This window comes from Leucopleurus acutus, assembly GCF_964270905.1.
Source record: "Leucopleurus acutus genome assembly, chromosome: 10".
Classification (NCBI taxonomy): domain Eukaryota; kingdom Metazoa; phylum Chordata; class Mammalia; order Artiodactyla; family Delphinidae; genus Leucopleurus; species Leucopleurus acutus.
Window position 1 is genome coordinate 21,727,283 of NC_139153.1, and position 27,055 is coordinate 21,754,337.

The 27,055-nt window shown below is 39.8% G+C and overlaps 1 protein-coding gene across 5 annotated transcripts in view; it reads left to right on the forward strand.

Annotated features, from left to right (window-relative positions):
- The window catches only part of FRMD4B (FERM domain containing 4B), a 336,715-nt gene extending 310,062 nt beyond the window's left edge, over nucleotides 1-26,653 (forward strand). For 4 of the 5 annotated variants that reach the window (XM_082849085.1, XM_082849084.1, XM_082849086.1 and 1 more), the window contains 12 exons: nucleotides 1,214-1,290; nucleotides 2,848-2,986; nucleotides 3,467-3,608; nucleotides 4,743-4,876; nucleotides 4,973-5,092; nucleotides 6,259-6,487; nucleotides 9,007-9,063; nucleotides 10,688-10,835; nucleotides 15,080-15,199; nucleotides 16,377-17,188; nucleotides 21,066-21,198; nucleotides 24,759-26,653. In XM_082849085.1, the coding sequence (XP_082705211.1) occupies nucleotides 1,214-1,290; nucleotides 2,848-2,986; nucleotides 3,467-3,608; nucleotides 4,743-4,876; nucleotides 4,973-5,092; nucleotides 6,259-6,487; nucleotides 9,007-9,063; nucleotides 10,688-10,835; nucleotides 15,080-15,199; nucleotides 16,377-17,188; nucleotides 21,066-21,198; nucleotides 24,759-24,879 (2,232 nt within the window). In that variant the 3' untranslated portion in view covers nucleotides 24,880-26,653. The remainder of the gene's footprint in view (nucleotides 1-1,213; nucleotides 1,291-2,847; nucleotides 2,987-3,466; nucleotides 3,609-4,742; nucleotides 4,877-4,972; nucleotides 5,093-6,258; nucleotides 6,488-9,006; nucleotides 9,064-10,687; nucleotides 10,836-15,079; nucleotides 15,200-16,376; nucleotides 17,189-21,065; nucleotides 21,199-24,758) is intronic. The other variant, XM_082849087.1, reaches the window with a different exon arrangement.
- The last annotated feature ends 402 nt before the right edge of the window (nucleotides 26,654-27,055 follow it).

Sequence of the window (27,055 nt, forward strand, 5' to 3'; positions counted from 1 at the left end):
TAGTTACAGACACTACGTGTTCAGACCATGAAGGGCTGTGTTCTTAGTGGGTGCTGGTTTATTTTATTTACTCCGTTTGGGACTGGGGGTCCAGTTTGAAAACGTCTGTCTTCCAGCTATATGTGCACAGGAACCTTTAGCTCGTGCTGTTGCTCTTCGTGAGGTTTACATGTTGGTGAAAAGTCTTGGTTCCCGGACCCCAGGAAATGGTTTTGCTGATCATGCATTGCAGAGAAGTTACTATCTTGATGATTAAAATGCTTTTTGAAGATGGTCTGGACATAATTTTAAAATCCAGCCGAAGTCTAATAATGGAATGAAATCGCTGTGCTAGTATTTCTCTCATCATCAAGACTGGGATGGAGAAAAGAAATTCAACTATGACGTCAAAGTTAAAAGGACAAGCAGGGGCTCAGGTTAACGTGAGGGGTTGGGAATGAACCCAGAAAGTGCAGCAGGGCACACTCAGTTCTGTGAATGAGCTGCTTTTCACAAGTTATTTATTAGATTTCAGATGCCCACTGCCAGTAAGTAAGTTCTCTTTCTCCCAACCAACTGGCAGATAACACCCAGTATAGCATTAGAATGTCAACAGTAGAAATGGGTTCTATTTACAAAAGCTGGAGGCTCTAGCTCAGAAACCAAGAGGTCAGTGTCAGTGTTCAGTCCCACCCTACCCTGCCTCCAATTCCAAATGCTCGGCTTCTGTCCCATTTAGAGGAACTCTTGTAGGCGGGAAACTGGTATCTCGGAGACTCACCCCTGCTTGGGGTTCCATTTTACTTTCACTTCGCATTCTTTTGAATTTAATCTGTGGTCTTATTGAGACAACCCTTTGAATTTCTTTCCATTTAAATATGAAGTCAACGTCTTTGAACAGAAGGCATATGGGCTTACTGGAATCGACGATTTCCTTACCCTTTTATTTAGTTGAGTCAGAGGAAAAATAGTATGCATGTTCCCCACAGTTGCTTGGTTTTATTGTTCAGGGAAGATTGAGAAGGTGAAGATTACCATCAGAAAAAGATTTCAGGTTATAGTTGGTTTGTAAAAAAGACTGCATTACATATTCGTGCCTAATCTTAGTGCTTAATTCTTAATCTTAATTCTAGTCTTAATCCTTGATTTTTTCATTATTAAGCTGATTTCTAGATTTAGTAAAAGTTAACCTTAATCAAAGCTGTGTGGCTTTTCTGTTTTCTTCATTTCTTAGTTATTCCAATGGAAACAGCTGGAGAACTTATATTTCCGTGAGAAAAAGTTCGCTGTTGAAGTTCACGATCCACGGAGGTGAGGATCACAGACTGTTTTCTGTATGAGCCTGGTGACCATCCAGATATGCTGCTCTCAAATTCACGTGCGCGTGTTTTCATTTCTCTTGGGTCTATATGTACGATTGTAATTGCTTGATCAAACGGTAACTCTTTCTTTAACCTTTTGAGGAACTGCCAGACTGTTTTCCAAAGAGGCTACACAACCTTTTACATTCCCACCAGCCATGTGCGTGGTTTCATTTTCTCCGCATTCTCCCTAACACTTGTTATTTTTAGGGGTGTGTGTGTGTGTGTGTGTGTGTGTGTGTGTGTGAGAATAGCCATCCCGGTGGTGTGCAGTGATAAGCTCATACTGCTTTGAATTTGCACGCTGAGCATCTTTTCACGGGCTCATTGGCCGCTTGTACATCTACTTTAGAGAAATGTCTATTCGGATCCTTTGCTCATTTTCAAGTTTGGTATTCTTGGTCACTTAAATAAAAAGTTGCTAAATTATCTACGTGAGTTGAAGTCAGGATGTAGGCTCTCCAAGTTCTTCAGAGGAATTCCTTATCAGCCCTCAGCGGTTGCTTTTCAGATAAGTTTATGGATATGTGGAGGTCTGAGGGATGGAGGAAACAGCTGTGACAAAAAGATGACCCAAAGAGATAAGGCAAATTCCTACAAAGATCATTGGTGCCCTTCTCCTACCCCCACCCCTACTCAGTGTCTGCTTCCCCCCTCCGTCCCATCTTTCTCTCTCTTGCTCTGTCCTTACTCTGACCCTCTCTCCTCTTTTTATCTGGTGCATAAGCAGTACTCTGGACCAGTTTTGGACATGCATCAATATTATTATGTTCATCCTCTGACAGTGCCAGAGCCAGACCATTCTACCTAGACCTGAGATGCTCTCTTACCTTAAGGAAGGTGCTGATCCCACAGATCCTGGTTGCTTTGTCTTTAAAATATTATCACATTTATTCCCGCCTTCTTGTGATGATCGCACATCCTATGGTCTTTAACTAAATGTTTTTATTACAGCCTCTAATGTGGCTAATTCTCATCTGCTGCTTTTTTTAAATATTTAATTTCTATTATTTCCAATATCATGCTTCTGTACAGAATGCAGAATGTGTGTATTTATGCACATGACCATACTAGACTTAGGTTCTTCTAAAATATTATACGGTTGGTATATTAGTAATCATTTTCCTTTTTAAATTAATTTATTTTTTAATTTTATATTGGAGCATAGTTGATTAACAATGTTGTATGAGTTTCAGGTGTACAGCAGAGTGATTCAGTTATACATATACATGTATCTGTTCTTTTTCAAATTCTCTTCCCATTTTCTCATCTGCTTTTGAGTGTGTGAATGTGTTGTTTAATATGCTGCTTTGACAGAGAGCTATTACTCAGGTGGGGTTGGTTTTCTCATAAAAGGAGAAAATCAGAAACTTGGCCCCTGAGAGCAAAAGAGTTTTGGCAGAGCCCAAACAATTAAGGGGAAGCTTTGTTACATTACCCACTGGGTACATTTTATGTTAAGCTGGGCCCGAGACAGATTGTTTGAGTGCTTTCCTTAATCTTTCAGAATTTCAGTATCCAGAAGGACCTTTGGGCAAAGTGGCCTCTTTGTGCAAACGTGGTATGCGAACTCTTCTCTCATCAAGTCCATCTGGGTAATGGCGATTAGTCAGCATCAGTTTTACTTGGACCGGAAGCAAAGCAAAGTAAGTAACTAGAAGCATTTCTATAAGGACAGAGTCCTGTCCCTCATTGGCTTTGTGTTCTCAAGATAAGCTTTCTCAGAAAAGATGCAAGCACGTGGGTTTTTGTTCCTCGAGTTTTGTTTTTTTAAGCTTTACTACCAATTGTTTTAATTTTTCTTACATTTAAGGAAGCGGGCAACGTATAACCTGATCTGAAAACTGTAAGATTTGCCAACTTTGTGGCACGCATGTATGTGTGTACACTCAGGATGTTTTAATGTTAATGATTGAACTATACCATGAGAAAGAATCATGCCTAGTTACTAAAACATTTTAACTGCAAAGCTGAAATCTTATATTTTTGTTCTGAAAAATATCACTTTTGTATATAAAAATTTTATATTGTCCTCCGTGTTGACATTTTCATTCCATAGTAACTGAATTGCTTTATTAATTTGAAATAGGTTTAACTGAATGAATTCCATTTCAATGTTATATTAGGCAAAAATTCCTTCAGCCAGGAGTTTAGACGACATTGCAATGGATTTGACTGAGATGGGAACACCAAGGGTCTCCAAAATGGTGACACTAGAGGCAAAAAGTCAGTTCATCATGGCAAGCAACGGCAGTTTAATCTCCTCAGGTAATATTTTTGGATTAGAGAGCGTGCAAGCGATCTTTATGTTATTTCACATATTTTTCGTTGTAAACCACTTTCAAATGTATCTTTTAACCCATTATTTTGGGAATAAATAAGCATATGGAACCTACAATATATTGTGGTTTTGAATAAATTTTGAAATTAATTTTTAAAAGAGTATGAAGAGAAAAAAAAAAGAGTATGAAGCAAGTTAAATAGTAAAGTCAGGTTGTATAATTAACAATAGGTACTAAGATAGTGAGTGCCTCAGGGTAGCTTGCAAGAATATTTTCTCCCCAAAAGGTTCATAAGCTTTTTCTTTCCCCAATATGTAGTTTTTGATACAAACAGTTGTCTAATTCTCCATTTAACATAAAGTGAACCATGACTACAGCCTTCAAACCCACCTCACCCCCAAAGTGATTTTTGCCCCTAAACCCTTCCTCTGTAGAAATTTTGGATAAGAGTCTCACTAAGTATACATAACTTCACTAAAAATAATTTCTCATCTAAATCCCATTGTCAGCTTGTGAACCTGAAGCATAGAATATTCCTTTGCCTTGCTTACTTTCTAAAAGAACATTCTAAACAACTATCTCAAGGAACATCTTACCTTCTCTCCTGCTCAGAAAAATGAATTTCTTCCTTGGGTGTGTCTGAAACACTAAGCATTTTATCATTGCTTCTAAAATGACTGAGCCAAAATGCAAAAGGCATATCTTATTACCAGGCTCTGTTTGATGCCCAGAAGCATGAGAAAATGTTCTCCAGTTTCCTTTTATTATGTTCAGAAACAAGGAGAAAAGAAATAAACTATTATTAAACAGCAGGTTTGGCTTAAAAATCCCTTGTCCTTTAAAAAGGAAGGAAATGGGCTTCCCTGGTGGTGCAGTGGTTGAGAGTCCGCCTGCCTATGCAGGGGACATGGGTTCGTGCCCCGGCCCAGGAAGATCCCACATGCCGCAGAGCGGCTGGGCCCGTGAGCCATGGCTGCTGAACCTGCACGTCCGGAGCCTGTGCTCTGCAACGGGAGAGGCCACAACAGTGAGAGGCCCGCGTACTGCAAAAAAAAAAAAAAAAAGGAAGGAAACATGCCGTGCGTAAACCTTCTCTGCCCTCCCTCCCAATCCCCACCAGGTTCTCAAGACTCAGAAGTCAGTGAGGAGCAAAAGAGAGAGAAAATCCTTGAACTCAAGAAGAAGGAAAAGCTGTTGCAAGAAAAACTTCTGAAAAAAGTTGAAGAGCTTAAGAAGATTTGTTTGCGGGAGGCTGTAAGTGTCTTCTGCTCTTGGGGAGCACTTCAAATCGTGTTTGACAGTTCCAGCCAGGGTCAGTGATCTCCCTCTCGGTTCTGTCCTGTTTTACAGGAGCTCACAGGCAAAATGCCAAAGGAGTATCCACTGAACATAGGTGAGAAACCTCCTCACGTCAGAAGGCGTGTAGGTACCGCATTCAAATTAGATGACAACTTGCTGCCGAGTGAAGAGGTATGAACACCAGCTCTGAGCGTGTCTATCAACAATGAGACAGAAATGCTGTCAGTTCGGTGTGGCTGACTTGTTCCTTTGGTTTTTGAGTTACTGCTGTACATTTTTATCTCACCAGTTAAAAGTGATCATGGAGACCAAGTTGAATTCTTTCTTTCATGCACAGTCTAGTTAAAATTGAGTTCTCTCTCATGACTTTACCCCCGCCAGACAGAAAGAGCACTAAATGAACTCTAAATGTTAATAAATTGAGAAATATCATTATAAGAATTAAGACTTCCAGCACTAGAGTCTCCCACTTAAAACCAAGTAGCCTTTGGCAGATCGTTGACCCTCTGTGAAGTCTCAATTCTTGGGTTTTCTCATCAATAAAATGGGGGCAATGATTGTTCTTCCCTCTGAGAGATGCCAGGAGTATTCAGTGAGGTAACACATGTATAGCACTTGGGTATAATAAAGTTAAAATATTGGTTAGCCAATATAGAGGGTACTTTCTCATCTGCATGACATCAGACACTATGACCCTGCTCGTGTTTCTTGCAGAAGTTTAGCCATCTTGGCTTTAGAAAATGATAGCAGTTTCCATTAATAATAAAGTGAGCATTGCTGTTTATTGAGTGTTCACTGTATACCCAGCTCTGAGCTAAGCAATGCACATACATTGTTTCCTTTAATCTTCACCATACTTTCATAAGGTGGGTGTTATCTCCCTTTTAAAAATGAAAAAAAAATCGAAGCATTAAAAATTAAGCAATATGTCCAGGGTCATGCAACCAGGAATCACCCAGAAAGAGGAATCAAACCTCAATTTATCTGTTTCTAAAGCTGTGCATGTGAATATAGCATTCTCTGGCTATGAATCTTGGGTGAAGTATCCCTTCTTGAAAAATACGATCTTCATCCAACCAGCTGAATGAATGGAAGGCCATTCCCTTCTTTGAAAAGGACAGAGAGTTGGGCTATTCAGTTAAAGTAAATGGAGGAGGGAGGTCTTGTTTTCTAGGAAAGTGTTTGAGAATACCTAAGCAGTAAAACTTAGGAGGATTTTGTTCTCAGAAAGCATCTGATTTGAGAACGCATGAGAAAGAGAAATGTTATTATCTAGTACATATCACAGTGACTGTGTGTGTCCATAAAAATAAAACAGTATCATCATGTAAATGCAGGACCCTGCTTTGCAAGAACTGGAGAGCAATTTCCTAATACAGCAAAAGCTGGTTGAAGCTGCAAAGAAACTTGCCAACGAGCCAGATCTTTGTAAAACTGTGAAGAAAAAACGAAAGCAAGATTACACGGATGCAGTGAAAAAGCTTCAGGAGATCGAAAATGCAATAAATGAATACCGAATTAGATGTGGAAAGAAACCCAGCCAGAAAGCATCAGTTATCTTACCGGGTTAGTAATTAGTAAGGTTTTTTAGAGTCACATAAGTCAATCCTCTTGATGGAATGTACCATTTCCAGACCAGTTCCTTTGGTAAGAGACAAAAGAAAGAACAGGATTAATTATGAGTTTCTTAGGATAAAAATGGTTTGGAATTTCAGTCTTACAAGTACGTTAACTTGGTTTTTAGTGACCTTCTTACTATTGTAATACTATACTATTGCATTGCTTGAATTTTCAGCATGAAAGAGCTTTCATAGCAATGTTGGTTCCTAATAAGACGGATTCACCTTTAACTGGCCTGATGTCATTGCAAGAAATACATTTGAAAACACAGGATATTAAGAGAGCTGGGCCCTACCTAGTAGTTTCTCAAAGGTTTTTAATGCAGCAGACCATACATTTTCTTAAGGACCTATCCAACATATATGGATAGAAAAGAGCTCTTACAGTTATTGTCGTTTATGGAGGCTATTTAAAGATATGGGCATATGTTCATGTTATATTATGGAAGGCAGAAGGCAGAATACAAAATTGTAACCATAACATGGTCCTGACATTGTATAATTACGTACACACAAAGACTAATTGGGAAAGAGTTCGAAATGTTAATAGTTGTAGAATTTCATGTCACTTAATTTTCTTCCTAATTGTCTTCCATATTTTCAAAATTCTCAACATTATATATCTAAAACTTTAATATTCAGGGAAAAAGTAAACTGAAAAACATCTCATTTAGGTCGATTTCAAGTCCAATTGGCCTTCCATATTTATTAGCACGATTTTTAGCCTTGATCACTGGTTGATATACGATTCTATTTCTTTGATTCCAAGACTTTTTTTTTTCCCATTTAAACATCTGTGAAATTGTTATAATTCTTATACTAGATGGAGTGTTACAGTTATGATCGGCAGTGCTTTTTTCTTTTTTTACTGGGACATCAAGTAATGATACATCTTAGATTTGACAAAATATGGTAATCAGGTTTAACGTATACTCAGCTTCAGAGCATATGATTTGCAAAGCAGAGATATGGCTTTCAGGAAAGTGAATGCACAGACATCAACACACAAGTGTGCGTCAACTACAGCTGGGGAATTTAGGATGGCTTTGACCCTGAATGTGAAATCCAGTTGGCCTAGTCACTGGCCACATTCTGGACCTACAGAGACGGATGATTAGCCGTGCACTTAACTTTCATAGCCATGTGTTGTGGCCCGTTCATCCCCAGCTGTGTAAGATTCAAATGTTACCCTTTTCAGTAACTGACATTTGGGCAGCACTGGTGCCAATGGTTGAGCATATATCGGGTGGATTTTTTTAAAGCCTGCCTGACAGCTGACTCTACTGGCATTTCGCCTTCAAGCTCTACTGTGTGTCCAATTAAGAGACAGTCCTCCTGGCTCTGATAGAGATTAACATTTGAGACTGGATGTGGAGATTCACTTCATAATGGCTTTGAAGCTTACACTGAGGTGTCGTGTTTGCCTGTAACTTTGCCCATCGTTGACGCTGAGTATGGAATGACTTGCCAGAGTACATCAACATCTGAGATATCGCTTTTTGCTAAACCCATTTTGTAACATTTGACGGGCACCAGTAGTAATCAGATCATTATGGGCATTTTCAACCACCAGAGTTCTTTCATCAGCATGCTGTGTTTAGGGAACCAAAGTAGTAAGTATAGCTAACATTTATTGAGCATTTGTCCTGTGCCAGGAGCTGGGCTAAGGGCTTTACATCTATTACGTCACTTAATGCTCACCAAAGCACTAAACACTAGGTACTGTTCTTATCCTTATTGTAGAGATGAGCCAAATGATGCTTGGAGAGATTAAGTAATTTGCCCTGGGTCTCACAGCCAGTAAGTGACAAAACCAGGATGTGAACCCAGGTCTGTCTATTTCAGTAGTTCTCACTCAGGGGCAGTTTCACACCCCAGGGAGCATTTGGCAATGTCTGCAGACGTGTTTGATTGTCAAAACTGAGGGTGGGGTGGTGCCGGCATCCAGTGGTGGAGGCTGGAGATCCTACAGTACAAAGGGCAGCACCCACCCTCCTCCACCACCACCACCCCACCCCACCCCACCCCACCCCCCCCCCCCGCAACAAAGAATCATCCAGTCCAAAATGTCAGTAGTGCCACCCACTGTTAAGAAACCCTGGTCTGATTGAGAAGCTTATGCACCACAAGTGACCACCACACTCTATCAAGAAAAAGCCCTTCTCTTCAGGGGAGGGCTCAAAAAAATAAGTGATCCTAACAGTATAGTAGATTCTCAAAGGACCATTCTCAAACTCTGTTCCACTTTAATAAATAATCCAATGTAATATTTGTAAAGTATATAAGATGTTTATACCTTCAGTAGTCAATGAGTTCATTCTTACAATAGTTAACTTCCTAATGCACTGCAATTAGTTGTGTTTATCTAAATAAAAATAAGATGCACTCCATTGCAAAGGGTTTTATTGAACTATTAAGGGTGTCCAAATGTACCATTATACTAAAGGCAGTTTATTTTATTCACAGAAGACATAATCCCATCAGAAGGTAGCTCCTTGTCTGACACTACCACCTATGATGATTGTAAGTAGCTCCCCCTTTTCAGTTTAAAATGTTATATATTCTGAAATATTAAGAATATTTTTGAGTTCAGTAAAGTCTGTTTATTATTCTTCTGGGAAAAGTAGATAGCTAACTTACATTTATGCAGAATGGCTGGGAACGGGGGATTAGGATTAACATCTACACAGGTTAGCTCAGCATTAAATACAGTACCGTACAAATCACGACTTCAGGGAATCAGAGTACCATAACTGGAGTGAATAGGTATCTTGATAAGGATTTGTAAGGCTCTGTAGGATTTTTTTTTTAACGTTTGAAGTAACTATAGAGAAGTTGCGTAAGTAATACAGAGTCCTTCACCCAGCTTTGATTACTGGTGACATTTTATATAGATAGTGTCCAATACCAAAACCAGGAAATTAGTGTTGTGTAGGCTACACTACACTAGCAGGAAATAATGTAGAGTTTATCACTGTCTACTTATTCCAGTTAAGTTGGAGTTTATTTTATTTTTCTTAGGAAGAAACACACAATTTAGAAATTGGGTTACCTGTCATTATGTTGGTTTCCTAGAGGTAGACTGTATCTATTGTAATGACCTGTGGTCAACATACTTCATGATGGAATGGATTTCATTTCAAGTGATAGAGTATTTCCTTGTAATCCATTCCTTGTGCTTAAGCAGAGGAGCTCGCTATCTATTTGATGTGATTTAAAGAATTTGGGGGAACCACTAACCCCTACTGCTTTATCTTCCCCCAAATGGAATAGTTCATGAAAGTCTACCATTTCAGAATCCTTCCTTTGAGCTGAGATTTGATCATGTTTGCCATTCCTCTTTGGAAATACAAATACCAGTGGGAGACACAACAATTTCCTAATGACTCACCGTAAATCAAATTCATCACTTTTAATGATAGGATGAGCCTTTGGTCAGCCAAGGAGGCCTAAGAACATTAAAGCTGAACAGGGCTTCCTTGGTGTCTCAGTGGTTAAGAATCCGCCTGCTAATGCAGGGGTCACGGGTTCAAGCCCTGGTCCGGGAAGATCCCACATGCCACAGAGCAACTGAGCCTGTGTGCCACAACTACTGAGCCAGTGCACCTAGAGACTGTGCTCTGCAACAAGAGAAACCACTGCAATGAGAAGCTCGTGCACTGCAATGAAGAGTAGCTCGCTGCAACTAGAGAAAGCCTGAATGCGGCAATGAAGACCCAACACAGCAATAAATAAATAAATAAGACAAATTGACAAGTAAAGCTGAACAAAACTGATCCAGGCCCACTTTACAGACCAGCTTCCTCTTGGCCCCTTACACACTGAGGTTTTTCTGTAATATAATTCTAGAAAAGTATAGTATAGTATCACCCATTCCACCTGAGAGATTTATTTGCTCAGCATGCCGCCTATTGAGTTGGCATAAGTTGGGTCAGGCCCCACAAGAACATTCAGTAATTCTTTTTCTACTGTATAAAATATAAAAATAAATTTCCTGAAACGTAGGTACTTTTAAAAATATCATCTTTGGAAGACCCCTTTGCTCACCAGACAAATCTTCCACTTTCTTTTTTGGGAGGTTTTGGCATGGTATTTGTTTACTTTTTTATTTATCTACTTATTTTTTCATTCAATTTACTTATTATAGCCAGTGACACCTGTACTCTTGCTGGGCAGCGATCAAGTTCAGTACCTCATTCTCCAAGAATTCTTCCTCCCAAGTCTCTCGGGATTGAGAGAATCCATTTCAGAAAGTCGTCCATCAATGAACAGTTTGTGGATGCCAGACAGTCCAGGTAAGAAGTCACATTATCAGTGAGGTGAATGCCTTGCCACTATGAGATCTTTTCTCCAAAATAGTCAACCCATTTTTGCGTTATCCTTTTTATTCTTTCAGAAAGTGTTATCTTGTAAAACCAAAGCATACAAACTAACCCAGTTATTTATTGTTGGTAACAAGTGGAAGTGTTTTTTTTTTTTTTTTTTTTTTTTTGCATTACGCAGGCCTCTCACTGTTGTGGCCTCTCCCATTGCGGAGCACAGGCTCCGGACATGCAGGCTCAGCGGCCATGGCTCATGGGCCCAGCCGCTCCGTGGCATGTGGGATCCTCCCTGGCCGGGGCATGAACCCATGTCCCCTGCATCGGCAGGCGGACTCTCAACCACTGCGCCACCAGGGAAGCCCAACAAGTGGAAGTGTTTTTAAAGAGATCTTTTGAAAAGTATTTGGTGTTTCCTTGATTTTAAAGTCTACTTGATTTATATTAATTATAGGAACATTGATTATAATCTGAATTTGGGTATAGTGTCCAAAGTTCTGTTTCATCACCCACGGTTTCGGGAAACTGTCATTAAATACCACTCTTCCAAACAAAGTGAGAGAACTGACTTCTGAACTTTCAAAGGAAAATGAGACTTCAGTACATTTTTAGTCTGTAAAGTAGGTTAATACAACTTCTCAAGTGTCTCAAGTAAATATTATCAGGGCAATAACAACAGGGCAATAACTTTTTAAAAGATGACAGACCAATGGTTCCCAGAATTTGGCTGCAGGGATCAATACTAGTTTTATTTATTTTTCTTTCTACATAGGGCTCAAGGTAGGATTACCAACTTTTTACTTTGCCTAATCAGAACGTTCAAACAAACAGCACTACGATTTCATGAAAAAAAAAATGACCTTTACATATCCAAAATACAGTCATCGTTGTAATAATAATAATAACAATAATATGAAGTTAACATTTATTGAGCACTTACTATGTGCCAGACACTGTTTGAAGTGTTTTAATATGTATTAATAAATTTAATCCTCACAACAATCCTGACTGTATTACTACCATCCTTACCAATTATAGATAAGTACACCAAGGACGAGAAAGCATGAATCACTTGTTGGGTTTGTCAACTAGTTAATGTCAGAATTAGGATTTGAACCTAGGTAGCCTGACTCCAAAGCCTGTGATGTGATTTTAGCCAATATTATATTGCATCTCAGGGAAGATGGAAATTAGTCTCAAAATAAAGGAAGATTATTTAGATTAAATAATTTTTCTCTTATGAAAAGAAAACCCACATTTTGTTATATTTCTAATTTGTCAAAGACCAGTGAAAACTTCCATCTCATATTGGCCCAAGTTTTTAGATTAGCATCTAAAAACTGTTGCCTTAAACAAAAGAGATCCAGGTGTCTAGAGCTGTGCTGTCCAATTTAATTAAAAGTAAATAAAATTTAAGGCTTCCCTGGTGGCGCAGTGGTTGAGAGTCCACCTGCCGATGCAGGGGACGTGGGTTCGTGCCCCGTTCCGGGAAGATCCCACATGCCGCGGAGCGGCTGGGCCCGTGAGCCATGGCTGCTGAGCCTGCGCGTCCGGAGCCTGTGCTCCGCAACGGGAGAGGCCACAACAGTGAGAGGCCCGCGTACCGCCAAAAAAAAAAAAAGTAAATAAAATTTAAAATTCGGTTCCTCAGTCCTACCAGCCACATTTCAAGTCCTAATAGGCACATGTGGCTGATGGCTGATATTGGGTACCACAGATATAGCACATTTCCATAATTGAAGAAAGTCCTATCAGATAACACTGGACAAGTGTGTTTATTATATTCGGGAAAACAAAGCTATTTCAGCAAGAGGAATTATAACTGGGAAAATCATTATCTTAAAAATTATTATGCATCCCCAAGAGCTTAAGATGGGTTTGCTCTTTGATCCAGCAATTTCGCTTTTAGGAATTTTTCCCCTTGAATTAACTACAGGATGCTTTGTTTAAACTAGCATTGTTTATACTAGTAACAAATGAAAACAGCCCAAATGCTCAACTAGTGGATTGTTTAATTATGGTCAGTCTTTACACTGGAATACTATAAACTCATTAAAATAACAGTGTAGGTGAATATTAAGTGACATAAAATGTTAAATCAAATTTTTTAAGTGGGTTTTGAAAGAGAATATACAGTAAGATCTCATTTTTTGTTGTTAAAAGTATAAATGCTTTTTTTAAATTGAAGTATAGTTGTATTACAATGTCGTGTTAGTTTCAGGCATACAGGAAAGTGATTCAGTTATACATACGTACGTGTGTGTGTGTGTGTGTATTCTTTTTCAGATTCTTTTCCCATATAGGTTATTACAAAATATGGGGTATAGTTTCCTGTGCTATACAGTAGGTCCTTGTTGGTTATTTATTTTATATATAATAGTGTGTGTGTGTTAATCCCAATAAAAGTATAAATGCTTATAAGTATATATGCTTAGTAAAAATATCTGAAAATGTTTAGTGTTCTGACTTATCTGAGGCACCAGATTATGGACATTTAAATGTTTATCTGTATTTTTAAACTTTTTTGCAATGAACTTGACATGCTTTTGTAACAAGTGAGGTATAATCAAAGTCATTTTTAATTAAAAAATTAACTTCAAATTGTGTTCTCACTGTGCTGGAAAGTGGACAAAGTGATTTAAGGATGCTGTGAATGACAGTCCACTACCCACATTCATGCTGCAGAGTATTTTTGTATGGCCCATGAGCTAAGCGTGGTTTTAGATTTTTGAATACTGGAACAGAAATCAAAAGCAGTAATATTTTGTGACATAAGAATTGTATGGGGCTTCCCTGGTGGCGCAGTGGTTGTGAGTCCGCCTGCCGATGCAGGGGACACGGGTTCTTGCCCCGGTCCGGGAGGATCCCACATGCCGCGGAGCGGCTGGGCCCGTGAGCCATGGCCACTGAGCCTGCGCGTCCGGAGCCTGTGCTCCGCAAGGGGAGAGGCCACAGCAGTGAGAGGCCCGTGTACCACAAAACTACAAAAAACAACAACAACAAAAAAAGTTGTATGAAATTTTAATTTACATGTCCACAGTCAAATTTGATTGGCACGCAGTCACCTCCATTCACATACATATTGTCTACACTGGTCTCTTACTTCAAGGGCAGAGTTGAGTCATTGCGACAGAGATCATCTGGCCCACAAAGCCAAAAATATTTGCTGTGAGGCTCTTTACAGAGAAAGGATTTCCTGCTCTCGTTGCTTCCAATCTATTTTATTCAATACACCCTTTTTTAAAAGTCTTTTAGTTTTTTCCTCCATATTTATGACTCAGAGTCACATCACTTGTGCTTCCCCTAAGACTCATCTATGATGCACCAGGATACTAAGCCACAAAGACAGTTTTCCCAGTTATCTCTTTATGTTCCCATTCTTTCAGTTTCCAGTAAGTTGCCTTCCTTTTTTTTTTTAATTGAAGTATAGTTGATTTACAATGTTGTGTTAGTTTCGCGTGTACAGCAAAGTGATTCAGTTATACCTAGATGTAATTTTTTCAGATTCTGTTCCCTTATAGGTTATTACAAAATATTGAGTGTAGGGCTTCCCTGGTGGCACAGTGGTTGAGAGTCTGCCTGCCGTTGGAGGGGACACAGGTTCGTGCCCCGGTCCGGGAGGATCCCACATGCCGCGGAGCGGCTGGGCCTGTGAGCCATGCCCGTTGAGCCTGCGCGTCCGGAGCCTGTGCTCCGCAACGGGAGAGGCCACAACAGTGAGAGGCCCACATACCGCAAAAAAAAAAAAAAAAAAAAAATATTGAGTATAGTTCCCTGTGCTATACAGTAGGTTCTTGTTGGTTATCTATTTTATTTTTAATTCTATTTTATTATTATTTTTTGAATGTTATTTTATTTATCTTTTTATACAGCAGGCTCTTTTTATTTTGTTTTATATTGGAGAAATTTGATTTACAATGTTGTATTAGTTTCAGGTGTACAGCAAAGTGATTCAGTTATACATATACATATATCTCTTGTTTTTCAGATGCTTTTCCCCTATAGGTTATTACAGAATATTGGGTAGAGCTCCCTGTGCTCGACAGTAGGTCCTTGTTGATGATCTATTTTATATATAGTCATGTGTATTGTTAATCCCAAGCTTCCAATTTATCCCTCCCCGCTCCAGTAAGTTTCTAATCAGCTTATAACAAGTTTGCCAGAAATGTTAGGCGGCTCCTCATTTCCTGAATTCTTTTTTTTTTTTTTTACCATCACAGAGAAATGCTGTCGACGCACAGCAGTCCTTACAGAACTCTGGAGAGGCGGCCCCAGGGAGGGCGAAGCGTGCCCACCACACCTGTTCTCACCCGGAACGCTTACAGCAGCAGCCACTTGCAGTAAGAGGGCTTCATTCCAGTCGCTTTCTCTCTGTTGACTTTTGCTTTAAGGTTTTGTTTTACTTCACTGTGGTTTGTTTTTTTTTTTAATTTGGCTGCGTTGGGTCTTCATTGCTGTGCGCGGTTTTTCTCTAGTTACAGCGAGCAGGGGCTACCCTTCGTTGTGGTGCGCGGGCTTCTCATTGCGGTGGCTTCTCTTGTTGCGGAGCACGGGCTCTAGGCGCGCGGGCTCAGTAGTTGTGGCTCGTGGGCTCTAGAGCACAGGCTCAGTAGTTGTGGCGCATGGGCTTAGTTGCTCCACGGCATGTGGGATCTTCCCGGACCAGGGCTCGAACCCGTGTGCCCTGCGTTGGCAGGCGGATTCTTAACCACTGTGCCACCAGGGAAGTCCCTTCACTGTGTTTTTAATCACTTTCTGCAGTGGGACTTTATTTTATGGCTCTACACTTTCTATGCACTTAACAGATCAAATATGTGAGCCAAGAAAATGTGCTTGAAAATGTACATGGTTTGGGTAGATACTGGATTTTTTGTGCCTTAATTTTTCCAACTGGACATTACCATTTGTTATTCAATGGTGAGGATGAAGATAATGACAGTAACAACATTTTGAAGAGTTTACTGAAGGCCGTGCTATTTTATATGCACTATGTTATTTAGTCCCCGCAACAAGTCTGACTGGAGTTACTAGATACTGTTTTTTTCCTCATTTTACAGAGGAGGGAGGGGGATTAGTTAAATATCTTGTCCACATTCATACGGCTGGGAAATGATGGAGCCGTAACTCAACCCCGATGCCTCCAATGTCAAAGCCAGACTCTGTTCCCCAACAAATGCTGTGTTCACCCTAGTCTATGTATCCTGCTATCCTGTTGGAAGAAAGAACCCTCCAAAGACATGTGGGATTTTTCTTAGGCTTTGATGTAGGTTATACAGCATCAGTTTATCTTCCCTATTGTCAAGGAAGGATGTGGATTGCCCAATTGACAGAATTGATTTCTTTTCTCATTTTGACCATGTGAACCCGGTGGTTTCTGTTGTGTGTTCAGCTTTGGAAACCTTAAAAATCCTAGTGCAGTTCAGGAGCTATTAAATCGTTCGACGTGGTGTCCTTTTCCCTTCCCTCGGTCCTCCTTTCCCTGTTTGTCTTTTACAAGTTTGCTTCCTCCTCTTTCAGACCCGAATCTTCATCTCAGCACTGCCGCCAGCGGAGTGGAAGCCTTGAGTCCCAGTCTCATCTGCTCTCTGAGATGGACCACGATAAGCCATTTCTCTCCCTCTCCAAATCCCAAAGAAGCAGCAGCACAGAAATCCTGGATGACGGGTCTTCCTATACCAGCCAGTCGAGCACAGAGTATTACTGCGTGACACCCGTGGCCGGACCCTGTTACACCACCCAAACTCTGGACACTCGCTCCAGGGGTCGGAGAAGGTCCAAGAAACAGAACGTTTCCACTTCAAATTCAGGAAGCATGCCCAACCTAGCACAAAAGGATAGTCTGAAGAATGGCGTCTACTCAAAGAGTCAGGAGCAGCCTTCTTCCAGTTACTACACTGCCGGGTACACGCCATATGCAGAGTGTGATCTGTATTACAGTGGTGGCTACGTCTACGAGAACGACACTGAAGGACAGTACAGTGTCAATCCTTCCTACCGGTCCTCCGCCCACTATGGATATGACCACCCAAGGGACTACAGCAGGTCGTTTCATGAAGACGAGGTCGACCAGGTGCCCCATAACCCGTATGCAACTCTCCGGCTGCCGAGGAAGGCTGCTGCCAAGTCAGAGCACATCACCAAAAACATCCACAAGGCCTTAGTGGCAGAGCACCTGCGTGGCTGGTACCAGCGGGCCTCTGGGCAAAAGGAGCAGGGCCACAGCACACAGACTAGCTTTGATTCGGACAGAGGATCGCAGAGAAGCCTGGGCTTTGCCGGGCTGCAGGTACCCTGTTCTCCAAGCAGCCGAGCGTCTTCCTACTCTTCAGGTAAGAATACTGCGTAGGCACTTGATATCCAGATTTCATTTACCTCATGTTCCCCACCTACCCCAAACCAACTCCCCTCAAGGGTCACGAGACCAGGACCCAAGGTCAGGAGAGTGGTAGCCATTGGGTAGAGCCACAGATTCAAGTCCAACAAACATTTATTGAGCACCTACTCTCTGTGCTGCCCTGGGTTAGGGGCTTTCATATATTTTTATCTTTTCTAGGTCTTCCGTTGACAATCACATCTCTTTAAAGTGTTCCGGGCTTTGGGATGAACAGATACACACTACTATATATAAAAGAGATATCCAACAAGGACCTACTGTATAGCACAGGGAACTATACTCAATATTTTGTAATAAACCTATAAGGGAAAAGAATCTGAAAATGGGGCTTCGCTGGTGGCGCCGTGGTTGAGAGTCCGCCTGCCGATGCAGGGGACACGGGTTCGTGCCCTGGTGGAGCGGCTGGGCCCGTGAGCCATGGCCGCTGAGCCTGCGCGTCCGGAGCCTGTGCTCTGCAACAGGAGAGGCCACAGCAGTGAGAGGCCCGCGTACCGCAAAAAAAAAAAAAAAAAAAAAAAAGAATCTGAAAATGAACATTTTTTGTATATATATATACACACACACACACACACACAGACATACCTATATATATATATATATATGTATACGTAAACTGAATCACTGTGCTGTACAGCTGAAACTAACAGAACATTGTAAATCAACGATACTTCAATATTATACATCTTTCCCTGTTCACAACTAGGAATTGGATTATCCAAAGGCTGTTCGTTCCAAATGCTCAGGTCTCTGTGTAAGGCTTCTGATGAGTCTGATAGGAGGTGGCATTTACTAACCACTGTTCCTGGCAGTGTTCTTAGTACTTCGCAGGTCTTAATTCAGTAATCATATGTATTCCACTTTATGGTTGATTTAAGGGACTTTCAAAGATAATTTGGATTAGAGGTGTTCTCTTCACGTGTTGACTTTGGTCCCTAACTCCACTACTGTTCCTGGAGGATTTACTGCGTACCTCCAGCTGTGCTAGGCATACTTTAAGGAGAGAAATGGGGGCCTAGATGGAGAGTCTGCCCGGGGTTTCATTTATTCAGCAAACAAGCAGGCGTAGATACTGAGCATCCAGTTTCAAGCCAGTTCCTGGCCTGGATGAATTCACAGTCTACTTAGCAGCCAGAGGAATCTATGAAAATTAAGCAATATTAAAGCTCTAAGAAATGGTTGAATTCTCAAACCACATGAAAAACCGAGGTCATGAGTCTTGCCCCCTCTTTCAAGCATGACACCTTAGTGAGACATAGCTCAGGGATCCCTGAATCACTGTGTGATTTTCGGTGAAAAGTATTCCTTTAAAAGTTTCCTAATGTTGTTGACAAGAGGCATCTCCATGGAGATTTCTATTTGGGTTCTAGTGCTCTCGTATTTGTCCAGGACTTTGGACTTCTGCTTCGGACTTCCCATTTATTACCACATATGAAAAGCCTCCTGTAGTTATTTCTTATCTGTGGCTCTGATTAGAGAATGCCTTTCTTCCCCCTCAAGTTCTGGGTGTTGCATGAAAAACGTGCAGAAACCAAAGGAAGAGGGCTGGGGTGCATGTGGATGGTCATCAGGGCACAGCACTGGGGTGATGCCTCTTTAAACAGCAAGGCCAGGGAGAAGCAGGTGTAACTCAGAAACTTCAACATTCCTGGCCGGTGGCTCAGGACTGGGGCAAAGGTGAGAATGGAGATAACACTTCCAGGACCCAGTGTGAGAGTGTGAACCTTGCTGATACCAGCAGGATTTGGCCCCATAGGCCAAAAGGCATCACATTTTAAGGAATAAGACGGATGGAATCAGTGCTCCCAGAATTCGCTTTTGGAATTTTCCTCATTCCTGTCTACAGTTTATAGCTACAGAAATGTTTTATAACAGGCACGCATCATTCTCATAGAGAGATAAGTTTCCGATTATTTGCCGATTAGTCAGGGGTTTTGTAACCTCTTCCAGCCACCTAAAGGCTCTCTGGGTGACTCAGTTTTAGTAGTAAGGACAGTCACCATTTATTGGCAACTTAACCCTGTGCCACCCGACCTGCTCAGCGCTTTATGTGTACTCTCCCACTTAATGTATGCAGCAGTTCTACATAACGAGTGCTGTTGTTATGTGTATTATTATTCTTCTACTCTTGCAGCTGAGGCAGTTCTGACTCAGAGCGTTTAAATGACCCTGCCCGAGCTCCCAAGCTAGTTAAGTGGCAGAGTAGGAATTTGGTCACAGCTCAGACATCCTAACCACCACGCCTCTGAGTTATGAAACCTTCCTGGAAGCTTAAAGTGGGAATGTTACATCTTTGAGTCAAAGCCTTGTGGCACGCAGGACCACAGATGAGTTTTGAAATGTGTTTGTCTCACACTGTCACATGTGCTTTGTGGGTGTGAGAGAGAAGAGGAAGAGGTTGGCCTCCAGGAGCAGGAAATGGAAAGAGCTGGAAGAGGCTCCAGGAACAGTGTGGGGTTTTTGAGTCGTGGATGACTGGCCTGGCGTTATGCAGCCCAGGCATGGGGCAGGACTGGTTTTAGAGACAGGACAGCAAACGCCCAGCGATGAGGCATTCACTGGGTTTTGCTCCCAAATGATGCCCATGTCTATTTTTTTTTTTAACCATTAAAAAAAAATTTTTTTTAGTTGAAGTATAATTGATTTACAATGTTGTGTTAGTTTCAGGTATAAAGCAAAGTGATTCAGTTATACATGACTATATATATTTACGTTTACATGTATATGTGTGTATCTATATATTCAGATGCTTTTCCCATAGATGTTATTACAAAATATTGAGTTCCCTGTGCTGTACAGTAGGTCCTTGTTGTTTATCTATTTTATATACAGTAGTGTGTATCTGTTACTCCAAAATCCCTAATTTATCCTCCGCACACCTTTCCCCTTGGTAACCAGGTTTGTTTTCGAAGTCTGTGAGTCTCTTTCTGTTTTGTAAATAAGTTCATTTGTATCACTTTTTAGATTCCACATAGAAGTGATATCATATGATATTTGTCTTTCTCTGTCTGACTGACTTCACTTAGTATGGTAATCTCTAGGTCCATCCATGTTGCTGCAAATGGCATTATTTCATTCCTTTTTGTGTATACCCTTGTCTTGTTACAGATTGGTCCCGCAGAAGAACTAAATCTCTTCTTCCTGAAATCTTTCCTATACTAGTTTCCCTCCCTACCCCACCCCCAAAACTTCTTTTTAAAAGGCAAAAATGTGCCTTGACGCTGCTAGTGACCCAATATTGCCTTTGGCTGGGGAACGGGCAAGTCTCAACAAGGCAACGTATGGAATGCTTTTCCTCTAAAGGTCTCCAAAAACTCAAACTTGTCATCTTACCTTTACAATTGAGCCTATCCAGCTGTCCAGCCACCATAGCCTGACTGGGACACTGGGAAGATGCTTTCAATATATGAGATTTTTTTTTCTGGCTTGATTTTTGGGTTATTTTTTTATAGTATGTCTTTCAATTAACTTTATTCACATTTATAACAATAATGTTATCATTTATTGCTAGGCACAGTGCTAAATGTTTGCACAAATTAGGTTATTTAATCCTGGTATCATCCCTATACAGAATATATTTATATTATTATCTCCACTTTACAGACAAAGAAACTAAGGCTTAAAGAGCATAAGCTATTTGCCCAATGTCACACGGCCAGTAAGTAACCAAATTGGAATAGGAACTCTGTTGGTTCCCAACATTGGCTTGTAAGCTCTACTCTGCACTCAGCTGATTAATGTACATCTATATGGCCTAAACAATTCTCACGTTGAACAGTCCCACTAAATTTGTCTTTTTTCATTTTTCTTTCTAGTGTCTTCTACAAATGCTTCCGGGAACTGGAGGACCCAGCTAACTATAGGGCTATCTGAATACGAGACCCCGGCACATTCTTCCTACACCAGCTGCTATGGCAACGTCTATAATCCTTTGCCCTCTCCAGGCAGGTGAGAAAGGCATGCTTAAAACTTTCAGTACCCTGTTCCTGGTCTAAAGAATTCAGGAATCCAGTTTTATTTTATGAACGCTAAGTAATCTAGCTCAAGGGTTGGCAAATTATAGTCTAAAACCGGCTGCCACCTATGTTTATAAATAAATTTTTATTGGAAAACAGCCATGCTCATTCATTTACATGTTACCTATGGCTGTTTTTGTACTATGAGGGCAGAGTGGAGTAGTTGCAACAGAGATCTTATGGCCGACGAAGCCAAAAATATCGGGCCCTTTAAGAAAAAGCTCACTGGTGCTCAATCTAGCTCATTCAAATCTGACCCTCTTCTTAGAGTCCTGTACATTAAATTTTGTGTCTGAAGGGTTCTTTTTAATTGCTGTACTTGAAACTGTACTATTGATATACCCAGTTAAGACTTTTCTGGAACCTTGCAGGAAAAATATCTCTATCCCAGAAAAAGCTGTTCATACCAAGATGCCTCATAGACAGTTGGTGGGCTTGATTTCAAACATTTGCTGCCTTTTTGTGTCTAACCCTATGTTCATTAAGAAGCAACAGACGCAGCCAGCTGTCCTGTGTGTCTGTCATAGTTCTTTGTAAACATTTAGAGGAAATAGACAAGGTCACTTTGTTAAAATGTGACTATTAAAAAGATTGCAAACTCTGGTTTTTCAATTCTTTGCATACATGGGAGGAGTTAAACTTGAAGCGGTCATTTTTCTCCATCACCTTCTCACAGAATATAATCTGTACCCCTGGTGCCAAGAAGTAAAGCATTTTCTGTTTCTTTTTGTTTTTGTTTAAGAAAATTTAATTTTGCTTTCTTTAAGTCAGATTGCGTCAGGCATAGGAGGCTTATTACATAGACAATAACTTTTAAAGGTGAATACTGGTGAATTTGAGGTTAGTTTCTTACTAAAGCACTCAATGTTTTAAGCAAATTGGAGATAATTCAACCCCAAAAGCTTGTTTTTCTTTTCCATATTTAGCAAAAGTTTTTCTTGGCTTGAAATATTAGGCCAATTGTCTCAACTCAACAAAGGGCATGCTCAAAATAGAATTTTAATGAAAATATACTTCAGAGGACGTCAGATAGCTTGGACTTCTGTAAATAATGCTTGCAAATGAGTTAAGAGCAGGAAGACTTTGGCCCAAAATTTGAGCTGAACTTTTTCAATTCAGTTCTAATCATTTTGTATAATACATTCACAAATAATTTTCCTGTTTGTATACTCTCACTTTTGTTTTTGTTGACTGAGTTAGAAATGATATAAAACAAATCATTCAGGGCATAAGACCGTTCTCATATCCTTAACACCACTTTCATAGGACTCAGGAAGTGTTAAACATTTTTAGAGACAATCTGTTTTTACAAAGTCTGTCCCTCTATTACAGCCAGGCCAACATGGCTTGATAGCAGAGTCAGAAGGGGCGTGATATACAGGAAATTAGAAACTATTTAAAGACCCCTATTGTGTATGTGTATGTGTGCACATAATATGAGCGCATTGTAGAAAATGTGTTCCCATTTTTTTTTTTTTACAAAACTCTTTAAACCTTATTTTATGCAACCAATATGATATTCCACTCAATAAATATGCCGTACTTTATTAACAGTTCCCCATAGTTTGATTTTAAATGGCTTTTAAATTTTCTTTCTTTTTTTATTGTAAATAAAATACAATACTTCGTGCAAAATATTTGTCTGAATTCTAGATTATTTCCTTAGGACACATTCCAATAAGTTGGTTTAATGGATTAAATTGAAAAGCATATTTTTTAAGCTCCTGCTTACTAGAAAGATTTGCCAACGTACCCTCCTATCCCAGAGAATTATGGGAATGCTTATTTCTACCCATTTGTCCGTTTAGGATTTTATTTTTATCATGTACAGTCTGATCAATTTAACTTGACCTGTTAATAAGGCAAGTATAACAATACTCCATAAAGCTTTAGAAATTTGTTCTAAAACTGCGTGTTATTTTTTATGAAAATGTAATTATTAAACTAAGAGAAAAACTGGGTTTCAAGATAAAGATAAAAAACTTTAGATCTACCCTTAAATTGAAGATTTGAAATGCTTAGCCATAGATCAGTATGTTTTTAAAAATGAAGTGCATGTTATTTAGAGATTCTTACCTCGGAGTGTCCAGGTCTTAATATTATAGAAAGCTACAAATTTATACCAATAAAATTTTTTTCCTTGTATGATATAGTATAACTGTCAGCAGCATAAACTTTCTAAAATTAGAAATGTTGAAGTCTCTTCTGCTACCTCGTATGTAATATAGTCAAATTCCTGGCTCTGCTGCTGCAAACTGTGTTTTCAAATAACTTTTTTTCTTTTACTTCCTGTTTTCCGTTTCCTATCCTCTTCCTTATTGAACACTCCCCGTTACTAGGCAGAACCAAGGGCTTCTGTCTCGGAGAATGGTTGTGTCTCCAGAAGTGAGATCAGTTTTCAATTCTCTTTTAAGTGTAGCCAGCTGTAGTAAGTACAGTCCCTCAAATCGGTGTGTCACTTCTTGCCTAGCAGCAGCTTTGCTTGTTCTGACTGATGTGTGAAGTTACAGAAATCTGCTTTTGTTTTTATATTAGAAAAAAAACACTAAATATCTGGTTTTGCGTAGTGTTTACTTCCAAAGCTCTTTTCCGGAGGACTTTTTATTCACCTGTACTAAAAGACATTGGAGTTTAAAATAAAAAGAAAGCTACTAACTATCTAACCTATTCTAACCTACTATTACAGGAATGAGGTTTTGCTTATTGGAATGGTCTGTATAACACGATGCCTTCTTTTGGATGTACTTTCCAAATGGGCCTGTGATTGTTTTATGTGATGCTGTTTCCAATTTACACTTGACCCATACACCCTAAGGATGTAAAATATGTCCCAAGGTACCCTCGCCTCCCTTTAAGTATATTCCTTTGTTTCAAAGAAAAACATCTAGTATATTTCCCTTAAGTTGAAGACTGCTTAACGTCTAGCTGTCAAAAACACTTCAAAAGTCAAAAATACAACTCTCACACAAACCTAAAATGAGCATATGTCGAAGATTTAGTTAACTCATTCATGAGAGAACTAACAGAATGCTAAAGCTGGTTCCCAGATAATTCAAGAGACTGAATCCCACACACTGAAAGGGAGAGTACTGAGATGAGACTACTCAATTCAATACAAAACCAGTTAATATCCTACAGGGCAATAAAACTATGACCGTAATCTTTCTACTAGACAGAAGTTGTCTGTATTTCTTCCAAACAAAAACCCCCAAGTTAACATGTAACTTAACACAGTCTGGGTCCTCATCCACGGTAAATGTAACTTAGACAAAAGTCTATCTCTCAGGAGAAGTAAATACTCCTTGCATGGGCCTGTTAGACCGTGTTCCAGTATGACCTTGAAAAAACACACAGCCATCCCTTGCCTTTATTTCCAAGTTTTGGATACTTTTCTTAACGGTGTTTTCTACTAACTTCTCTGAGTGTAGTAATCTTTGTACCCTGGGAACAAAAATGACAACAAGTTGTAACTTTTCTGGTTTCCTTTCATAGACCATACACAGAGACCGATCAACTGGACAATACAGAGGGAAACCTGCTGGAAGACAGCCTGGAGAATAGTGAGCAGAGGCTCTTTTGGCACGAAGACTCAAAGCCTGGAACATTAGTCTGAACTGCAGTTGAGCCTCTTGACCGAGCACTGCATTCTCACACTAGTGTGCCTTGCAAAATGTGTTCGTCTTCCCAGAAGGCTGTTGGCTATAGAAACCTAAAGGCATCCAAGGTGGAAGAGAGGACTCCCGTGACCCCGGAAGTGAATCACACACTAAGCCACACAAAACCCCTGAACAACAACCCACCTTTCCAAGTCTAGGTGCTAACCTAACAGCAAGGTCAAGACCACATGTGAACCATTGCCAAGGAGGACTCAGCCTTTACCAAGAGCAAGCACTTTTTAAGAGAACAAAAGTTGTTGAAGGCAGACCTCAGAATTGTGAAAAGTGCGTTCAGGGTCTCCAACAGGAAAGAAGGACCGGGGAAATTTCAGAGCACAATTCAGAATGAGGAGAGAAGGGAAGCCAGAAGCTCGTCACTGCTCACCATCGGAAAGTTTGAATTCGTGAGCTGGTGAAGAATTACATACTATGTCTACCCGGACATGAACAATTTAGACAGTATTAGAAAATTACTTGAAGAGAAGCTGGATTTTTCATGAATTCCTGAATGAGTGTAAATGTTTTTAGGCTATTATCAAGAGTGATGGTTTTCATAAGCACCATAAAATGGGTTCTGGAAAGACTTATGGCTGTAGCATCCTGTAATATAACTTCATGGTAGCAGATTGGGGAAAAATGAAGCAGCCCACCGCGTAACTGACAAACTCTGCTTGGAGAATTTTCTAAGGTACACTATCATTGAGTTCCTTTTTTCTTTCTACTCCAATGGCATGATGAGCTATTGTTCAGGCTGGTAACTCTCCAACGCAGCTGTCATTGCAATGGCAGACTTGATATGGAAAGTTTTTATAACCAAGAGTTTGAAAAAGTATTTTAAGGTGATACAGCAAGAACCCAACACAATATAAAGAAAAAAAACCACGAACACCACATCATTTTAGATGAATTGCGTGCCTTAAAATTGTGAACATTTGAAGAGTAAGCATATTGTCTGGATTCCCCAGGTAGTTCTAAGTCACCAAGTGACAAAAGCAAAATTAGTCATTAAAAACAAAAACGAAAACCTTCCAAGCTGCCGTAAATTTAATTATGAGGCTAAAACTACCTCATACTTTCCTTGGAAGAAATAATTCGCTATGGTTTATCGTTGGATGTTTTGGGTTGGTTTGTTTTTTTTTTTTTAACAAATATTTCCATATTCTAAATGGATCTTTTTTTTTCATCTTTACTCTGCTTCAGAATTCCATAAAAGGTGCTCCTTCCCCCTCTTTTATACAGTTTTCTTGTTCATATTGTGAATAGAGAAGTTTCTGAACAACTTTTGGGGAACATTTTCTATCTATATTCCAAAGCATGTAATATATACATAAAGTTGATTTGTTAAACTGGTCCTTAGTCATTTGTATCATTGAAAATGAAGTTTGGGGGAAAATAATTTGGAAAACAAAAAGACATGCAAAAAAATAACTTATTCCTTTTTGCATATTTGTATAGCCTTCTAGAAACAGATATACCCTTTTGCATATTCTTTTACTGTTCTTTTTTTAGACCTATTATTTTTTTTACATAGGTCAATAAATGAAAGGTGTGCTACTGAAAATGTTTATGTATCCTTCCTTCCATTTATGTCCAGGGTTCATACAAACCAGCTGAAGGTACTCTACTTCAAGTAATCAGGTTGGACAAGATTGTAGATTTTTAGTTATGGTATTGCCATATTTTATTGATTCCAAGATGCCCACTTTTTCATACTTACATCCCTGAAATCAGGATGCATCTTTTGATTGCTGACATGTTGAATTGGCAGTGTTTTCGGGTTTTTTTTCTTAGTGAGACATAACGTAACACTGTGTCTTAGAATAAAATTGCCTTAGAATTGGTGAAATACGGTAGTTTATTACCTCATGGAGGATAACCAATGTAGGCTTCCTAATCTTACTAATGTTGTTTATTTGTAACAAGTCATTCATTCTAGTTTTTCAGACTGGCAAACAGGTCTTTTAAATTCAAGAATATATTTCATCTGACATCTTTTAATCCCAGACAATGGGGAGAGGTGAGTGGGAAGTGAAATATAGGGAGATTAGTATTTCTGTGCAAGTACCTTACATGGAAATAACCTTTTCCTGTTCAAGGAATGGTATGCTCAGAATTGCAGGTGTACCTTGAAAA